The following is a 17,600-nucleotide window of genomic DNA, read 5'->3' as shown; positions in this document are numbered from 1 at the left end:
CTCCCAAGACTTCACAGCCCATTTTGAGTAACCTACTTAAACCGCCATTTCATTTTTTTCAAACAGCGTCTCCCCGTCTCGGCCGCCGTACCCCTCACACTGCACTTCACAGGGTGAGCTCCCCGCTACGCCTGACCCTACCCAAACAGCAGCCAGCGGCCCGCACAGCAGCACGCAGCAGGGCAGGCAGCCCGCCCCTCCCGAGGCCGGCGCTGGGGAAGAGGGGTGGCCCGTCCCCGGAGCTGCCCGTGCGGCAGCTGAGGCGGGCTGCAGGCCTGCCCCGCGCCCCGACAGGCCGCACCAGGGGCCGCAGAGGGGTGGCATCCCGGGCCGCCTGTGCCCCGTGAGCGGGCAGCAGCAAGGTCGCCGCAAGGCCTGGCGGCGGCAGGGCCCGCGGTCGGCGCTGGCGGCCGTTCCGCGCCCGCCCCGGCCCTCACAGCCTGGCTCACCGACCGCCCGGGCCGGGCCGGGCCACAGGGCTGAGGCCGCGGAACCACCGTGTGTGTGTGTGTCTGTCTGTGTGTCTGTCTGTGTGTCTGTGTGTCTGTGTGTGTCCCCCGCGCGCACGCGCTGGCGGGGCGGTGGCACGCGGTCAGTGGGCGCGCCCAGCACGCGCAGAGTCGAGGGGGGGGGGGGGGGGGGGGGCAGCGGGAGGTTCCACCCACTCCGCAGCAGGGGAAGGGGCGCATCATGTGAGCGCCGCGCCCGCACATGACGGCGGTCACATGACTGAGGAGTGGGCGGGCAAGGGGGGGGTCACATGACGACCTGCTGGTGGCCGGCGCCGCCTGACGTCCCGGGGCAGCCGCGTCCGCCCGGCCCGGCCCGGCCCGAGCCCATGGCACCCACCGCCCCCCGCCCGGCGCCGCCCCGGCCCCGGCCCTGGCTTCGGCCCCGCGCCGCCGCGCTCGCCCCGCTCCTCCTCGTCCTCCTGTCGCTACCCCTCGGGACAGAGGGAGGTGCCGGGGCCGCCGCGGGCCTGAGCGACGCCTACCGGGACCTGTGCAGGTGGGCAGCGGGGGGCGGCCGGCGCGCCCGGCGGGACGCAACACGGGGCGGCTGCGGAGGCCTTCCCGCGGGGGAGGGCTGTAACCGGCGGGGTGAGGGAGGGGTCTCCCGGTGCTTCTGCTCGTCCTGAATGAGCGCGGAGCGTGGGAGCTCAGCCTGGGGGCTCGGCGGGGCAGGCCCCCTCCCCGGGGCGGCCCGAGCCGGGCTTTCGGTCGCCCGTTCTTATGAGGGTCAGGCCGGGGTGCGTTGGGCGAAGCGGCGGCTGCGGCTGAGCGTGCAGGTGTTCCGGGCTTAACAGCGAGCTCGGTCCGTGGGAAGGCGCCGCGGTGCTGGGAGGTCGGTGAAGCCGCGAGGGTCCCTTCAGAGGGCGGACTGAGGGGGGTCAGCGGGCCGGCGGCGGGTAGCAGGCCCTGCGGGGCCTCGTCGTGTGCCTCCCTGCAGAGAGAGGAAGTTCGCAGGTGGGAAGATGGGGAAACTTGAGCTGTTTAAGTCGCCTGTGGTGGGGACTGCTGGTTTGTGTCAATGGATCTGTCCTAGTGGGCAAAAAAACAAAGTGGCTTTGAAGGGGCATCACTTGGTAGTCTTCTTTTTACTAAGATTATTGCCAAATACTGTTAAATTCCTTCCAGGTAAGTTGAGAAACCTTTGAGACTTGACAACTGCTGTGTGGAAATGGCACTGTTCTTCATGTTTTGGCATGTTTCTACTCTAAATTCAGCCATGAATTTAGTCTGGCAACAGTATCTTGCTGGTCTTCATTTCTTCGTTATTTAGGCAGGGAGCTTACAGCAATATGTTGTCTCAATCAACGGTACTGGGCAGGCACCGATGTGACACAGTGAATGTAGCACTGAAAGCAGAGGTTGTGTGAGTGAAGGGAATGGGATCTCCTCGTGGTGGAATCTGGGGTGCGATACTATTAAATGATGAAAAAGGGAAAAGGTAGGTTTGCTTGCAAGATTAATCCACGAGGGTGGCAAAAAATGGTTTTGTGAGATGACCACCCTAATTGTAGAATTGACACAGAAATGAGAAACTATTGTGTGGCTTCAGGAGGGAATGTAACTGCTCTGACTCTAATGATTTTTATTTTTTTTTTAAGCTACCCTAAATGACTTGATTCTCAAGTGGTTCCTATTTTGAACTAGCATTAAGTCCTATCAATGTCTGTCTTGGTTTTGTTGCATGTCTGGGACTAGAGGAATATTTGGGAGTGCGGTTGAGAAATATGCAGTATCTTTTTGGATGCAAATTACTTGAGCTACTTTCCTTTTGTTACTGGCAAGTGAAAAATAAATTGTGAATAGATAGCATAATCAGCAGCTTTCCTTTTAAGACAGACTGCTTCAAAAGCATGTGCTTGCTGTTATGCCAGATGGGAAAAACTGCTCTGAAGGACTTATACCTAGTAGTAATCTAGTAATGGGTAGTAAAAATCAAGAACTTGCAGTCTGATAGGTGGGAAGACCCCGTGGAGATTGGTGGTGAAGTGTCATCTCAGGTACAGTTGCAGGAAAGCTACCAGGTGAGGGATGATGCAGTTAAGTAACAGAAACACTTGCACTGCTGGCTGGTATCTCAGCCAAAAGATACAACGGGACAAGTCCCTGACCAACCTGTTTTTGCCCTGCCTGAAGACGAGGTTTTGATTTGTTTTACAACTGTCAAGAAAACGGTGTCCCGACTGTTGTGTGGTCTAATAGGGCTGGTGAAGCTGCAGCAGCCTCTATGTCTGTTGTGTGAGTGTCAAAAGGTGAGCAAGGAAGGAAAATATTGGGGATTAGAAGAGGCACTGACTCTCCTTTAAATAAGAGTAGAGTGATACGCAGGTTAGGACAACTGTCTTGCAGGAAGGAGGAAAGTTGTCAGATCTGTTTTGTGCAAGAACTGTGGCATGAGGCTGCTTAAACTTGAATTAGTGGTTTCTGTTGCTTGTTTTGCATAATCTTATTGCTGGTATGCTTGGACAGTCTGGGCAAAGAAGAAAAACTTTCCTTCTCTGAAACTTTGTCAAATGTCATGGCTTGTAGTGACTGGTTTTGTCATGCTTTCTCCTTCATTTTTGTGTGCTCCGACAGCTGACTGTGCTGTCATGTGGCTTGCAATTGGAATTCTCTTTTTCTCTTCTGTGTAGAGGTGTCTACGGAATTGCTGCAGCATGAGCACCTGGGAAAGTATGCAGGGAGCTGGTTGGATGTAGGAAGTTACTAGTCAGTTTGGTCTCTTTTCCTGTTTTTTCCTTCTTCCCCTTAAGTCTTTCATGTTACAATACAGGAGAAACAAATTCCTGAGTTAATTTTGTGAACTGTTCTTTGAATCCATCTACTTTAAAAACAAAAGAAAGCTTGACAGTTTGGATTCACCTTCCATGTAACATGGGGGAAGTTACTGCGAAACTTTCCTTCCCCTCTAAAAAATTACAGGAAATGTTCCGAGTGTGATGGCAAAGCACTCTTGTGTGCTGCTGGAAACCCTGTTCAGGTTAGCCTCGGTGAAGAAGCTGAGTACAGAGAGGTGACCTTTAGGTGAACTTGCTCAGCTCTGTTAAGTGCTTTGACATATTTAAGTGGGAGATGTCATAAATAAGTCATTACTGGACTTATTTGCATATGTGCATGGTTGCTTCACATGCCTGGGAAGCTGCCATTATAATAGCTTAAACATGATTTCTCGGCACATGAGCTTCCTATAGCTGTTGCGTACTTGAATTTCAAATTGTTATCCCTTTTTGTGTGCATTCTGTAAGATGTAGTAGATGAATTAATGTGTTTAAAGGTTGTGCAGATATGGTGCTTGGAGATACGGTTTAGGGGTGTACTTGGTAGAGTAGGGTTGATGGTTGGACTTGATGATCTCAAAGGTATTTTCCAACCTGAATGATTCTATGATTCTGTGTGGTTTACAGTATAGCATGAAAGACCAAATATCTTTTGGATGGCGAAACCTGAACAGCTTGTGGTGTAACTGTAAGGCTATTATGCATGATACATATGCAAGAAAACTTGCCTGAAGACATGCACTGTGTGTGACGGCTGGAAAAAGTGCCAGGTAAGCTGGAGCAGAGCTAAACATGAGTAGGGCATTAAAAAGCTCTTGAAGCATAGTGATAGCTTTGTGCCTTGTGGCATTCAAGTGCTCATTTTGTTAAGGAGAACTTGCTTTGACATAGAAGGTTTTTTACCATACGTATTTTTGCTAAAATGTTAGCCACATCTAATAGTGATTTTTTTTTTGTGGCAACTAGTGGATCTGAGCTGCTAGCTTCAAATTGGAAGTGGTCATCCTGGAAATTGTTCCCGAGCTTGTCTACCTGTGATCGTGCTGCTTGACCTTTCTCATAAAGACCTTCAGGTGTTAGTTTCATCTCTGCAGAGCTGCTGGGCACAAAATTGTGTGAACGCGTGATCACATGCAGATCTGCTTTCCAACTCTGTGGCTGTAGGTTGCCTTGTCTCTGTGCCTTGTCAGTGTAACGCCCATTCAGCAAAATGAGCCACTTCCCTCCCCAGAGAGCAAACGCGTGTTTCTTTGTAACTGCACTTTACAGCTGTTTGGAGCAGGGTATACTCTTCTCCGTAGCAGTTGTCCCTTGGGTAAGAGTTTGAGAACAAAAAACTTGAGCGTGGTTATGAGAACGGTAGCAGTAGTCTTCCTGGTTGCATTTGAAGTGGTTCACTAGTGCTCATACCTCAAAGTGGCTGTGGCGTGGGGACACACGTGCTGTGGCAGCCGTTAGCCATCTGCGCCTTGCCCAACTTCGGTGCCTGAGCCTCTGATTCGCAAGGTAAACTAAACTCGCTAATGCTGGTATCCCTTTTCCCTTTCTTATGTTATTTTTTTCCATGAGTTGCTGCTTTGGTTTGTCAAAAAAATGCAGAGCTCTCTTTTGATCTTACAACTTGCTGAAAAGTAGTTTAATCTTCTTTTTCATGCTGTTGCTTCAGTGTCTTAAAAACAAAGCTAGATAGCTGGAAAGGCTGACCTGCAGGCAAGGTTATTTATTCCCAGTAACTTGTTTGGACCTTGCTTGCACAACTGCTTTCAACAGTGGCCTGGGTTGGCCCTCCCTGCCTCCCGCTGCTGGTGTGTGGCCAGAAACTACTGCGAGCCAGACCGAGAGCTAGCTGGGCTCAATCCCCTCTCCATACACATGCAGCTGTTGTTTTGGCTGAGTTAATTTTGAGAGAGGGCAGTCCATGGTCCCAGCTCGTGTCAGGTGCTGAGGCCAGCAACATGCAGTGGAGGAGAAAGGGAGGGGAGAGGAACACAGCCTGCCCTGGGGGTTTGATGTTGGGTGTCTTTTTCAGACCTCTAACTGTGGGATAGTCCACGGTTGGGTTTGTTTGGAAACAGGTGTCATGTGGTTTCATCAAAAATAACTGTTTGACAGTTTTAATCGAGGCAGATGTCATGTTTGAGCCTGGATCTTGAGCTGCGCCAGAAATGGCTGCTTGAACGGTGTCAACCATGAGGCAGCAGCTGTATTGAGGCCCCTGGATAGAGGGTGCGTCGCACCCCACCCATGACCAAGGCTGTTGCTTTTTAAAGCTGTGGGTATGACAGCTCCCTAAACTAGCTCAACGGCATTGAATCTGGGATAGCTTAAGCCATTCAAACAAGATAACTTTGGCTGGGTCCGGCGAGGGGGTAATTATGTGAGGCATCAGCGCTGGTGGCAGTGAGTGCCGAGCAGCCGCAGTAAGCCGGTCCGTGTGCCTCAGCCTTGGTCAGGACGGGTGATGTGATTGCCAACAGATCATTTCCATTATGCAATGCAGCAGAGACGTCAGCTTGTATCTTATTGGAAAGTAGAGCACATGCAGCTTGAAACTATTCCCAGGCACTCATTTAATGCCAGGAGTCTTACTTGTGAGAGAAATAATTCTTGCTTTTACTGTGAATGTGTATTTTGCATCTCTCTGAGAACAGCTGCTTAGGCTACATCCAGCTTGCTGTTACTCCCAATGAATAAATCCTGCCCTGCTCTTCCCACACATTTAAAAAAACCCCAAAAGTCCCTTCAACTTCCTTGAAAGTAATACTGCTCTGAAACTGCATTAGATTTTCATTTTTGTGTGCCACTGAAGATGTGGTTTGGAACATGATTAAATGTGGGATTTCTTATTTCCTTTCTGTGACTGTTTTGAAGGACTCCTCAGCCTTCCGTGTCCAGGGGCCTGTGAAAGGGTGGAGGGAAGGGCTGGCTTCAGTGACTACCTTGCTGCTGTTCATCTTGTTTCTCTCTTGCTTCTGGCATGTGAGTGAACTGTCTTGAAGATGTTGCTTTCCTCTGTTTCATAACATGGAACTGGGAGAGCAAAACCCTTGATGTCCCATAAAGTGATAACTCTGTTGTATAAAGGACTTAAATTCTCATTCTGTTCTCAAACAGATTTTAATTTGCAAGTTCCCTAAAAAAACCCCACACTGAAGGACACTAGCTTGATCAAAAACTTTGTCCTTTAGTAGTATGTTACCTTTTTGTTGTCTTCCAAAACCAGTCAGAAAAGAATACTGGAGCCCTCAGGAATTTTTCAGAGAAATGCTAACTTTCTGGGGCTTCATTGAGAAGAAATTGTATTCTGATTAGAATGCATTTTCTCCTGGAGGTAAAAACAGCTTTAGTCTTAATCTCTTGCTGTTTTCAGAGCCCTTGAAGGTAGAGTTAGGTGGTTCTGGTTTTGTGTGTGTGTAATTGTGTGTTGTCAAGCTTTCTTCTACTCCTGAACTTTGGTTATTCTCTACTGTAGCTTAATTCTTATCATCATCCTGCGTCGGGATTGTCTTTATCCACTTCAGAAATGCAAGAAACTGGCTCAGAGAACTGATCGGTACAATTGTAAAATGTCATCTTTGCTTGTGAGGAAGGAATAATGGCAAGTATTTGTCTAGGATTGACACAGTCCTTGAATCTGAATAAAAAGTAATTTTATTAGTGGAATTTGGTATGACTCAGCACCTGGTAAGCTGTTTTTTGAGCCTTATATTATTATACTTGAGCCTTTATATGCTGATATTCTTAGGATATAAACTTGTTTTTTCAGTTCACAGAGGGAACTCTCTTGTAGTTGTCTCTAACTTGTTCCAGCCATTAGCAGACTGAAATTAGTACAGCTGCCGTAGTACAGGGAAGACAAGAATCCTGTAGTCAGTAGTTAAATGGAAAAGTATGTGTTATCTTACTGCTGGCTCTTTGATTAGAAATAGGATGCACTGGATTTGAGAGTTCTCTGAGGATTCAAAATCTAGAGTAAAGTAGCTGAACTGCTGTTCCTTCCTCACCCAAGGATTTGGCTTCAGAGTGGAACAAGAATCTGTTCTCCTTCTGGGGGGAGCTGGGGTAAGATAATGTCAAGCGGTATAACACCTATGAGCTAGAAATTAAGGCAAACAAACCTTATGGGTGAAGCTTCTGTTCAACTTGTGATTTCTTGATAGCTGAGAGGAGGGAGTTGAGCTCACTTGCTGGATTTGGTACTAATCTGTAGATTAAGACAAATGCTTCTATGCGTCAGATAAATGCATTAAACCGTGTGTGAGTTGTAAATAACAGGAATCCCTAATAAGTCACTGTGCTGATGTCTTCAGTTTTCTCATGTGATGACTGTGTTAAATAGTACTGAAGTTTCCATTTGGGATAGAAGGGGAGCTGGGGAATCTCTTATGTTGCAAGAATCAATACTGTCCAGAGGATGCAGGCTGCTGCCAATACCAGAAGTGTAGCTGAGCCAAGCTGCCAGCAAATGTTTACTGGGCTGTGCCTTTTTAACAGAGCTTGGCCAGAGCACCGTGCTAGTAAGCCAGGCTGTCTAAAGAACTCCTGACTCCAAACCAGCTGACGTGGGCCTGCGTTGAAACTGGTGGTGCTGTGTCATGCACATCTCACTGCAGTCTTTAACACCTGCTATGGGGGAAATGAATCCTTGCTCTACCTCTGAACTACATTCCATTTAATTTTTTTCTTCTGTTACTCTGATTTATTCCCCATCATATTTAACCAGAGCTTCATGTTCCTTTGTCAGTTTTTAGACAGCTGACTTTCTGATATGGTGGTAGCTAGCTAGTAGGATCTTTAACCGAGTCTCTTGTGGATAGCTCTGCTTGCTTTCCACCTTCTGGCATCACCCTTCAGAAACTGTCTGTTCAAAACTGAGATAGATAGATAGATGTATAAAATGCATAAAGGTGCAGCTAGGCACTAATAAGCATTATTAGCATCTTTCAGTCTGGATGCTGTGAGAATCTCAACCCCAAGATTGGTCTTTTGACCCTGAAGCTAGGTGTCTCCGCTTAGACCTAGTACTTCTGCCGCTGTTGTTGGATATTGCTAAAGTGCAATAGTGTGCAGCCTGCCAAAGCTGTTTGAGAAGTTTATCAGGCTCTCAAGGAAAAAGGTTCACCACCTGCGATATACCTAGTCAGACTGGGCTTTACAGAGATTTAATGGGAAGAGTGAGCGGTTGGGTGTTCAAGAAAGGGGACCTGAAAGAATGGACCTGATACCTGCTCCTCAAGTGGTTATATCTGCTTTGGTCTTGGCCCTAACACAATAACAGTTATTTCTGGTATTTACAGATAGAGAACACGAACATGAAATTTAAGCTAGTGGTGCTCTTAGCTTTATAACTTTGTTATTTCAGGGACTGGTGTCTAGAGGATGACAGTGCAGACAATATGAATACCAACTGACAGGCTTTTTTTCTTTTCAGTTACACATGGGAAGCAATTGATGAGGACAAACATGTGCTTTATAAAATAAACTTCTGTTTTGGTGTTCAAGAGTGTGGAAGATCAAGTGCAGTGTGTGCATATGACATCAATAAGAAGACCTATCTGTCCGTAGGTAAGTAAACAAATGTCTTTCCTCATAAGTAGTTCAGTCATGTTAATGGATGGTTCTTAGAACTATTGCAAACTTTGGTATGTTAGCAAAGATTTTTTTTTTCTTCTGAGAACAGTGTAAAACTTTATTCTGTGGTAGATTTACTGGAGAGATTTGGGAAAATATGATCTGATTGTAGATAATCACAGGACAGTGAAGCTTACCTTATGGTCTAGTTAACTGTAATCCAGTGTGAAACTATGCAGGGCTTATGAAGAAATAACTGCATCTACCTGTGGCAGGATATGTACTGTGAGTTGTAGCTCTAAACTATACCACGACCTAGCCTGATGTAACATCAGCTCTTTGTTCAGAGTCAGGTTACCCTCTGTAATGCAATCTTGGAGTATTGCTAAGCTTCTGGGATGTAGTCTTTAAGCTGTTACACACAGAAAGGAAGTCAATTACATGCAGTCCTCTGTTTTCAGTTACACTTGTCAAATCTGGTGGTTGCTTCGGTAATTCACGGATGTCCTTGGAATTCTGACGAGTCGGTGGACTTCTGCATGGTGATCTAAATATGAAACTGGCACATTCCTGTACATGTGCTTGCACGTGATTTCATCAGTTAGAAGCACCTTGTGCTCTGAACAGTATTTGTGTACTTCTTTTCATGGATGCTTGTCACTTTCAAGGTTGCTTCTGTGCTTCAGCTAATAAAACAATAATATACAAATACTGATGAAGAGGTTTTTCTGATAGTTGACTGTTAACTTCTAATAGAACAGAGCAGTAGCTTTCTGAAGAGTGATATCTCTTCAGAGTGCTCTTAGTACCTGCAGATACAAAGTCTGAATTTAACATGCTTGCCTATCTTGCCTTCCATTAGCAGACAGCTCTTATGGGAAGCTATGAGTCTTCAGTAAAAGTGCTTGAGCTTGAGCTGCTGGAAGCTGGTGAGGAGGAAAAGATTCTTGCCTGTATGCAGATGCAGAGGAGCTAGTCAGCCTCCATTCTCCCCACGCCTCTCCATTAACTGTACAGATACCTTTGTTTTGGGCTGTCGTCAATCGGTGCTTTTCAAACAAACTGCTGCTGTTGTGACCCAGGCTTATAAAATCCCTGGGTGCATGAATAAAAGTATATCTCAGTTCATGGCTGCATGTCTTTTTTTTTTTTTTTTTTTTTTTCTCTATAGTGCAGTATATCCGTGCTCCAGAGTTTTCTGGGATGACTGGTTAGATTGCATTTGAATTCAAACTGCAATTGCATATAGTGGCATATTCTACTCTGAGAAGTGTGGCATCTCTGACCACTTGATGCTGTTAACATATTTCATTCCTAAAATGTACAGCAAGAATTTTGTTTCCTGATGATGTGGGTCTCAACTCACACGCGGTTAAGGCTTCAGTTGCTTGTGAATTACAAAAGGAAGCAGCATCTGGGCGTCTGCTTTAACGTGCTTTTTTGAGTGAGACTGGAATGTGGCAGGTTGAGTGAGCCTGAGGAGGCCTGTTCTCCCCAGTGAAGTGTGAGACCTAGAGACTTGTGTAGGTTTTGTTCCATGCTTCTTGCAGAAGGAGGAAAACTAGAGCTTGGTAGAGACCATAAGCAGTATCAAATATTCCACTGTATGCAAACCTTGAGTGTCTTATTGCCTGACTGCTACTGGGTGGAAGAGGGTTTGGCAACAATCGTAACTTGGTCTTGCAGAGGCTGTTTGACACTTAAGGGTTAAGCCACAAGTCCTGTCCAAGTAAGACATGTTTTTAACCACTCTGCCATAAATTAAGAAATCAAGGCAGTGCAGTTAACATTGTCATTGCATTTTGCTTTGTTTTATTGGTCAAATTGTTTAAGTTTTATTCTTGTTCATGGTTAGTCTGAGACTTACCAGTGATGCTTGCCGCTTCATCATTGTGCCTCTTGTTGCATTGGAGCTTCAGCACCATCACACTGTGTTGAGATCATGCTGATGGGTTATCAAGCTTCTTGCTCGTAAAAAAAACCAAACCAAAACAAAAAAAAAAACAACAAAAAACCCCAAAAAAACCTTAATGAGAAAAGAACCACCTCTTTGATCCAGATCTAGGCAGTTGTAGACTCCCAGTGTAGATTCCAGTTACCTAAAACAGCTAAGCTGCATATTTATCCTCAAGCAATGCAGCTGATACGAGATTACTTGTATGCCAAAGCTGAGTGCAGCTGAAGGGCTTTGATTTGGGAGAAGGGCAGTTTGCCAGCTGATAAACTTTACTAGGTTGTAAGCTTTCTTCAAATACGGGCTTAATCAGATCTCTTCTTCATTCTTTCAGAAAAAAATTTTCACTGGAAACAATAGTTTTGTTTTTAAATATCAGCTGTACAAGGGGTGACAGGTGTAGGATTGGTTCTGTTTGCTGCTCACAGCTTTGGTAGGTCGTAAGGCCATACGCTCTGTGACAGTGATCAGTCTGTATCCAAGGGAAGCCTTGTGGCTAACGTTAACTGTGTATCAGTGTGAGGTACCAGGGTCGGTGTTGAGACCCCAAAGGCCTCTATAGCTTTGATTGACATTAGAAGTTTGCAAGGTGTAGGGAAATGCTTAGCTCTTGAACGACAGCGAGGATGGAATTGACAGGGCACTTACTTAACTTAGGGTGACATCTAGTGACTCGTGTGCCATTTAGCTGGACGACTACTACTAAAATTAAAAGCACAAATATTATTGTAACTGTTTAACCCAAGTGGTGAAATGTGCACTTCGTCCAGCTGCAGTAGAAGGACTGGACATGAAGTGATAACTGCCACCTAAATGCCCCCTTCTTCTGGACAGCTGCTTGGATGTCTTCCGTGGCTGTCTTTCTCCTTTCAAACAACTGAACAGATGAAGTCAATGAGCAAAAAGTGTTGCTGACAGTGCCTTTGATACTACTGTGTAAATATGAAGTATCTGATGCTAACTTTTGTGAGCTGTATTAGCTGATTTGCAGTGTGTTACTTTGCAGAAGAAACAGATCTCTAGAGTCATGAAGAAACACGAGTGATCATTGAAGAGGGAGCTTGATGTTATGGTAAAGGTGGTTGCAGAATTGGTACTCTGGAAGGAAGCTTACGGGAAGCTAATGGTGTGAGCGAATGGTTCATAAGACTATTTGCTCTATGAGCAGGGATGGGACACGTTATGTGCCATGGAAGAGATTCTTGCTAAAACTTCTAGTGAGTTCCCAAAGTAGTTCTAAGTATGCAAGGAGGAAGAGAGCATGTTTATTGGCCTGTAGGAAACAAGATGTACTGACTTAACTTGATTTTTCTTGAATATACTTTAACTGAGGAAATTTGAGTTAGCTCCCAAGTGCCTTTAGTGCAAGGTAGTGTGCTTTTAGCATTGAGAGAAAACTAATGCTTACAAAGCATTCAGGTAAGTCCTCAGATGGTGCTGCTGTGAGTTCTCTGCTAAGTTGGGGCTTAGAACTGTATACATTTATAGCTGAGGAGTTTTTAATCATGTGTGTGTATTGTTACTATACACAGCTCTTGCCTAGAAAGTTGCATTGGCTTCCTTCTGCTCATCTAGGGAAGAAAACAAGGACACTTTGCCAGCATCTTCTAAGCAGTGATGTGATAAGTAGCACTCTTGCTTTCGAAGTAGTAGGTTTAAGAAAGCTGCATGGCACCTTTGCCAGCATCAGTGCAGGAAGTCTTGAAACCTGAAGATAGCCTTTTGATAACAAGATTGTCAGGAAATATAAATGGCAGAAACCACTGCCAGCCTCCATGTGCCTGGAAGGTGCCACTGAACTGCAGTGGTCGTAACATGGTTCACTGTTGCCGCTTCTCAGCCTGGCACATATCCTGTGCACATGTGTACGTGTGCAGGTTTAGTCTACGCTGCCATTCTTCTGTGCTGACGTCTCCACTCTTACCTTCCCTTGAGAAGGCAGAGGGTTACTGAATGGTCTGTAATACTTGTTGCCCTGGTTATATAGGGGATGCTGTGAATGGCTGCTGAGGTATGATCATCTTAATGGGCCCTCCTGTAACGCAGTTAGTGTGAGCATATGCAGCATGAATAGAAGAGCCCTGAGCTACTGAGGGGATGCTGTGTGGGTTAGCATCAAGTTTCCGTTCTGATTGCCACTATTTCAGCTTTACCTGCAAGTTTGGTGGCTATAGTTGCTTTCTCTCTGATGCAGTTCAACAGAATATTTTTGAGGTTCTGGTACCCTCTTTCTGCCCAATTTGCTTATTTCTGCTCCTTTTGCTTACAAGACTATATTACTTGGGTGTAGCGTAGTTTTGCTTGCCTTGAGTGAGGCGATAACAGGCTGGGCAAAGTTCCAGCAAGTGTATTTTTAAGATGAAAAACATTTGGCCTAGGTGCAAAGCTCCTGTCTGCAGTGGTTACGGATTTGCCTTGCTTTCTTCCTAGTGTAGACACCAATAAACATGGAAAAGCTGAAGATGATCAATAATCACATGTTATAGCATTCTCTATAGTTCAACCCAAACTCTTTGCAGAATTAAAATCTACCTATCAAAGATGGGCAGGCTGGAGTTAGCATGCTAGATCTAAAAGGCTTGTTGTTTAATGCTAACCAAAATAGGTTTGAGCAGGAACATTTCAGTGCTGTGAGATGGTGCTCATCATGATTTGAAATACGCTCCATCTTTCCTCTTCGTGTCAGGTGCTGGGGAGGAGAGGGATGTGCAGTGACACGTCACCGACCCCAGCCTTCGTGCAGACATGAGCTGTGGTAAAGGGGATGGGAGATGCAGGGGGACATGCACTGAGGCAGTGGATCTGTGTTGGGTTTGTCTTCAGGCAGTGCCAGTACAGTGGCTGTGCCCAGGTACCAGTGGGTTCTTCATTAAGTAGACTTAAGATTAAGTAAGCTGGCAATGTGCGCTGGAAGCCCAGAAAGCCAACTCTATCATGGGCTGCATCAAGAGAAGTGTGGCCAGCAGGTCGAGGGAGGTGATTCTGCCCCTTTACTCTTCTCTCCTGAGACCCCACCTGGAGTGTTGCGTTCAGCTCTGGAGTCCTCAGCACAAGACAGACATGGACCTGTTAGAGTGGGTCTAGAAGGGGGCCACAAAAATGATGACAGGGCTGGAACACCTCTCCTGTGAGGACAGGCTGAGAGAATTGGGGTTGTTCAGCCTGGAGAAGAGAAGGCCCTGGGGAGACCTTATTGGCAGCCTTTCAATACTTAAAGGGGGCTTGTGAGAAAGATGGGGATAGACTTTTTAGTAGGGCCTCTAGTGGTGGGACAAAGAGTAGTGGGTTTTAACTGCAAGAGGGTAGATTTAGACTGGACATAAGGAAGAAATTTTTTGTGATTAGAGTGGTAAAACACCGGCACAGGCTGCCCAGAGCGGTGGTAGAAGCCTGGAAACATTCGAGATCATGTTGGACCTGAGCAACCTGATCTAGTTGAAAATGTTCCTACTAACTGCAGAGGGCTTGGACTAGATGACCTCTAAAGGTCCCTTCCAAGCCAAACCATTCTATGATAGACTCTCATATTGTGCTCATACTATTCATATTAACAGCATAAAGGCTGGGAAGCTGATAAATAGAAGCTGGTGGGAGGAAGAAGTGAATTGTGGTACTTGCAAATAGCTGGTAACAGTTTTCTGATGGAGTTCTTTAGCTCTTGTTCCTAAGGCAATGACTAATTTGTAGTGGCACCTGCTGTTGGGCTTAAAATTCAAAGTTTGCTAAAAACCTTTGAGAAAGTAGAAATGTGATTAGCGATGTCAAACACTATCTTAACTTGGATCTAGTCTTCCAAATCGCAAGAACTACAAGGAAGGTCTTCAGTTGAACTCTGTTCAAAGACTGTCTTCAAGTGGACTGGTACGTCTTGTGCTGCTCAGTGCTTGAAGTTAGAGCCTGTCTGTTGAGCTTCTGTCAAGGTGCTGTATTATAACCTCTCCTTTTCTTTTCTTTTCTTTTTTAAAAAACCCTAGGTGACATAGGCTTGCAAAAAGTTTCTAAAACTCTTCTGGAACTCAACACTACAAGTGACTGCTTGCAGCAAGGCAGTCGGCACCAAATTCAAAGCAACATTAACTTCCTGTGTGGGAAAACACTGGTAAGCTGAAATCATGTGTTCTTATCTTCAATGGAAATGTATGTCTAACTTAACTTTTAAGAAGACTTGATGTACTTGTGGAGGTACTAATTACTGAGCTTTATAGCTTAAGAAAGAGTCAGTTATGTTTTAGTACCAAGTTAAGGTCATGATCTAATGTGGCTTTCAAAATTCAGTCCCAGCAGAAAATAATTAGAGAGCTTAGCTCTGCTCAGGGGCTCTTCTGGGCCTTTAATGTTTTTAGAGGGATTGCACTGTAGTATTTTAATAGCCTAATATGGAGGAATGAGTCAACAGTGTACAGGGTGCTGTAACAATGAGAGCTATTGTTCCAATGTTGTCTGTGCCCAAGCTGTGGACCTAGCATGTCTGTTTAATAGAAGAGCATTGAAGAAAATGACTGACCTCTGTTACGGGTCAGCATAGCTGACAGCAGTAAGCATTAGGTTTTGTCTGCACATAGTTGAACTAGAAGTGCTTACACATCCAGCTGGGCTTTTGAGGGAGTGGTTGTTGGTGAAAATCTCCTTAAAGTGTGAATGAAGATCCCTGAAAAGTTCCTAGGGATGTCTGTATATGTAGTTCACCTCCACATGCTGCTGGAGTTACACCTTCCACACGCTTAACTGATACCACAGCTTGGTCTTCTGTACAGGCTATGATCAGTTTACATATTTGTGTGTCAGAGATAAGTACTTGTTGGTGCCACTGTTGGCAACTGATGATGCTGTTGCGCACTCTGTCTTGGAAATCTAGCCAATTCAAACAAAGTGTCAGTGCAGCAGAGATTAAATGCTTCTGTTTCAGCAGATGACTCTTTAAACTAAATTAAAACTTATTGCTCAACTCCAGCTGTGCAGCAGACCACAACAATCTTCAAATTTCGTCTAGTTAGCGTAGTTCTAACACCTATTCTTCACGTGACCTAGTAAAAGCATTTTTAATAGTGTCTGGAGCAACTCGTTTCTAACACTTACGGCAGGGTTAAACGAGGAGCAGATTGGTTTAAATATGCTGAAGTGCTTCTAGCTGAGGTGATGGAGGGAGAATGGAAAAATCTGATTGTTGTCTTTCTCTTAAGACATTCAGTTGAGCATCCAGCTCTGAACTGTGGTAGAACCCCCGTCTTGAAATACATACAAATGTGTATAACATAAGCCTATGAAAATAAGTAGCTGAGATCAGAGGTATTCTTTCTGTGTAGCAGAAGAGGTTGCTAATCAGTCGTCTTTGTAGGATAAAGGATGGGGAACTGGTAAACCGTGTACTGCCTTGCTGTTCACCTATTTATACACATTTGTATTGGTGTTTTCCTTTCTAGCAACTAGATGTGACAGGTGCTTCTGCCAGTGTCAATTGGCACAATGAGCGCTTCTAAAAGATGTAGTACAGTTACTACATATTAGGACTGGCATGTGTTATTTTGAGAATTGATGCATATGCAGACTGAGAAGGGTTTGGCACCCTGAATCTTCTAGAGTTTATCAACAAAGCTGTTAAGTAACAAACTTGCTGTTAAGAAACTGTATGCCCTTGTTCTGTGACATGCTGTATGCTGTTTTTCTTACTCTTTTGAATGAACTTCTTGCTGTCTACAGATGCAAAATAAAACTGAAGTCTGTTTTTCAAAGATTTATTTTTGTCTCCTTTAAATAGGGTACCCCTGAATTTGTAACAGCAACAGAGTGTGTTCACTATTTTGAATGGAGGACCTTTGTGGCTTGCAAGAAAGACTTGTTTAAACCTGTGAAAGAGGTAATTTACATACTACCCGTGCAGAAGTTACTCTTCACACATCTGGCAATTGTACTCTAACTGCCTGCTCCCACCTGAAATGAACCCAAACAACCTCCATAAACATAACTTTTTCATAGGCATGTAAAGCATCTGTTGGAAGTTGGTGGAGCTGAGAATTTTAAATAACTCTTCAACCTTTTTTGTGATCTGAATGATTGTTTATAGTAAAACTCTTCTAAAAGCTGGAGCAGAACAATCTGACTTTGGATGCCTCGTTTTAGTCAGCATATCTAGCTTTAAGTCTAGCTTTAAGTATTTGAGCTTCCAGAAATAAAAACCTTTTCTGCATATTAACTTGGCTCTATATGTGCCTGTTCATAACTTCTCCCTACTTGTGTAGCATGGATTGCATGTAATATTTTGTTGTCATTCTAGGTCCCTTGCTATGTGTTTGATGAAGATTTGAAGAAACATGACTTGAATCCTCTCATCCAAGTTTCAGGACACTACTTGGTGGATGATTCTGATGATGATTCCCTATTCATAAACATCTGCAGGGACTTAGGTGTGAACACTTGCTTGTGTCACTAGTGCGTGTATAAATTTCTAGTATTGTAGTTCTTTTCCAGTGCCTCAATTGAGTTTGTCCTATGACCGAAGATCAATATTTTAGGACTTGAACTATTGTTTCAGATTACTTTTGATGATTTGAAGGCTGCTTTCTGTGAAGTCAGGTCTTACTTTCCAACTATTGAGGTGTTCAGCGATATGCCCCTTCTGGATGGGCAAAGTTGACTTTGTTGGAAAAGTTGACTTAAACTGGACTGAGTGGAAGAGCTCAGCTTGTCTTGTAGCCCCTTCTGTTTGCTGCCAAATAGAACTGAGATGGTTCATAGCACTTCACGTGCTCTAGATTTATTCCTTTGGGCTCCAGTTCAGGCTGTTGCTTAGTT

The 17,600-nt window shown here is 45.0% G+C and overlaps 1 protein-coding gene across 1 annotated transcript in view; it reads left to right on the top strand.

Annotated features, from left to right (window-relative positions):
• The first annotated feature begins 760 nt into the window (after positions 1 to 760).
• IGF2R (insulin like growth factor 2 receptor) overlaps positions 761 to 17,600 on the top strand; it is a 59,539-nt gene continuing 42,699 nt past the window's right edge. Inside the window, exons 1-5 of the mRNA XM_086460410.1 lie at positions 761 to 1,008; positions 8,718 to 8,851; positions 14,786 to 14,910; positions 16,567 to 16,665; positions 17,083 to 17,212. Coding sequence (XP_086316536.1) covers positions 761 to 1,008; positions 8,718 to 8,851; positions 14,786 to 14,910; positions 16,567 to 16,665; positions 17,083 to 17,212 — 736 coding nt within the window. The remainder of the gene's footprint in view (positions 1,009 to 8,717; positions 8,852 to 14,785; positions 14,911 to 16,566; positions 16,666 to 17,082; positions 17,213 to 17,600) is intronic.

The sequence above is a fragment of the Leptosomus discolor genome, chromosome 2 (assembly GCF_034619465.1).
Source record: "Leptosomus discolor isolate bLepDis1 chromosome 2, bLepDis1.hap2, whole genome shotgun sequence".
NCBI classification, from domain to species: Eukaryota; Metazoa; Chordata; class Aves; order Leptosomiformes; family Leptosomidae; genus Leptosomus; species Leptosomus discolor.
This window is presented reverse-complemented; position numbering and strand designations above follow the sequence as displayed.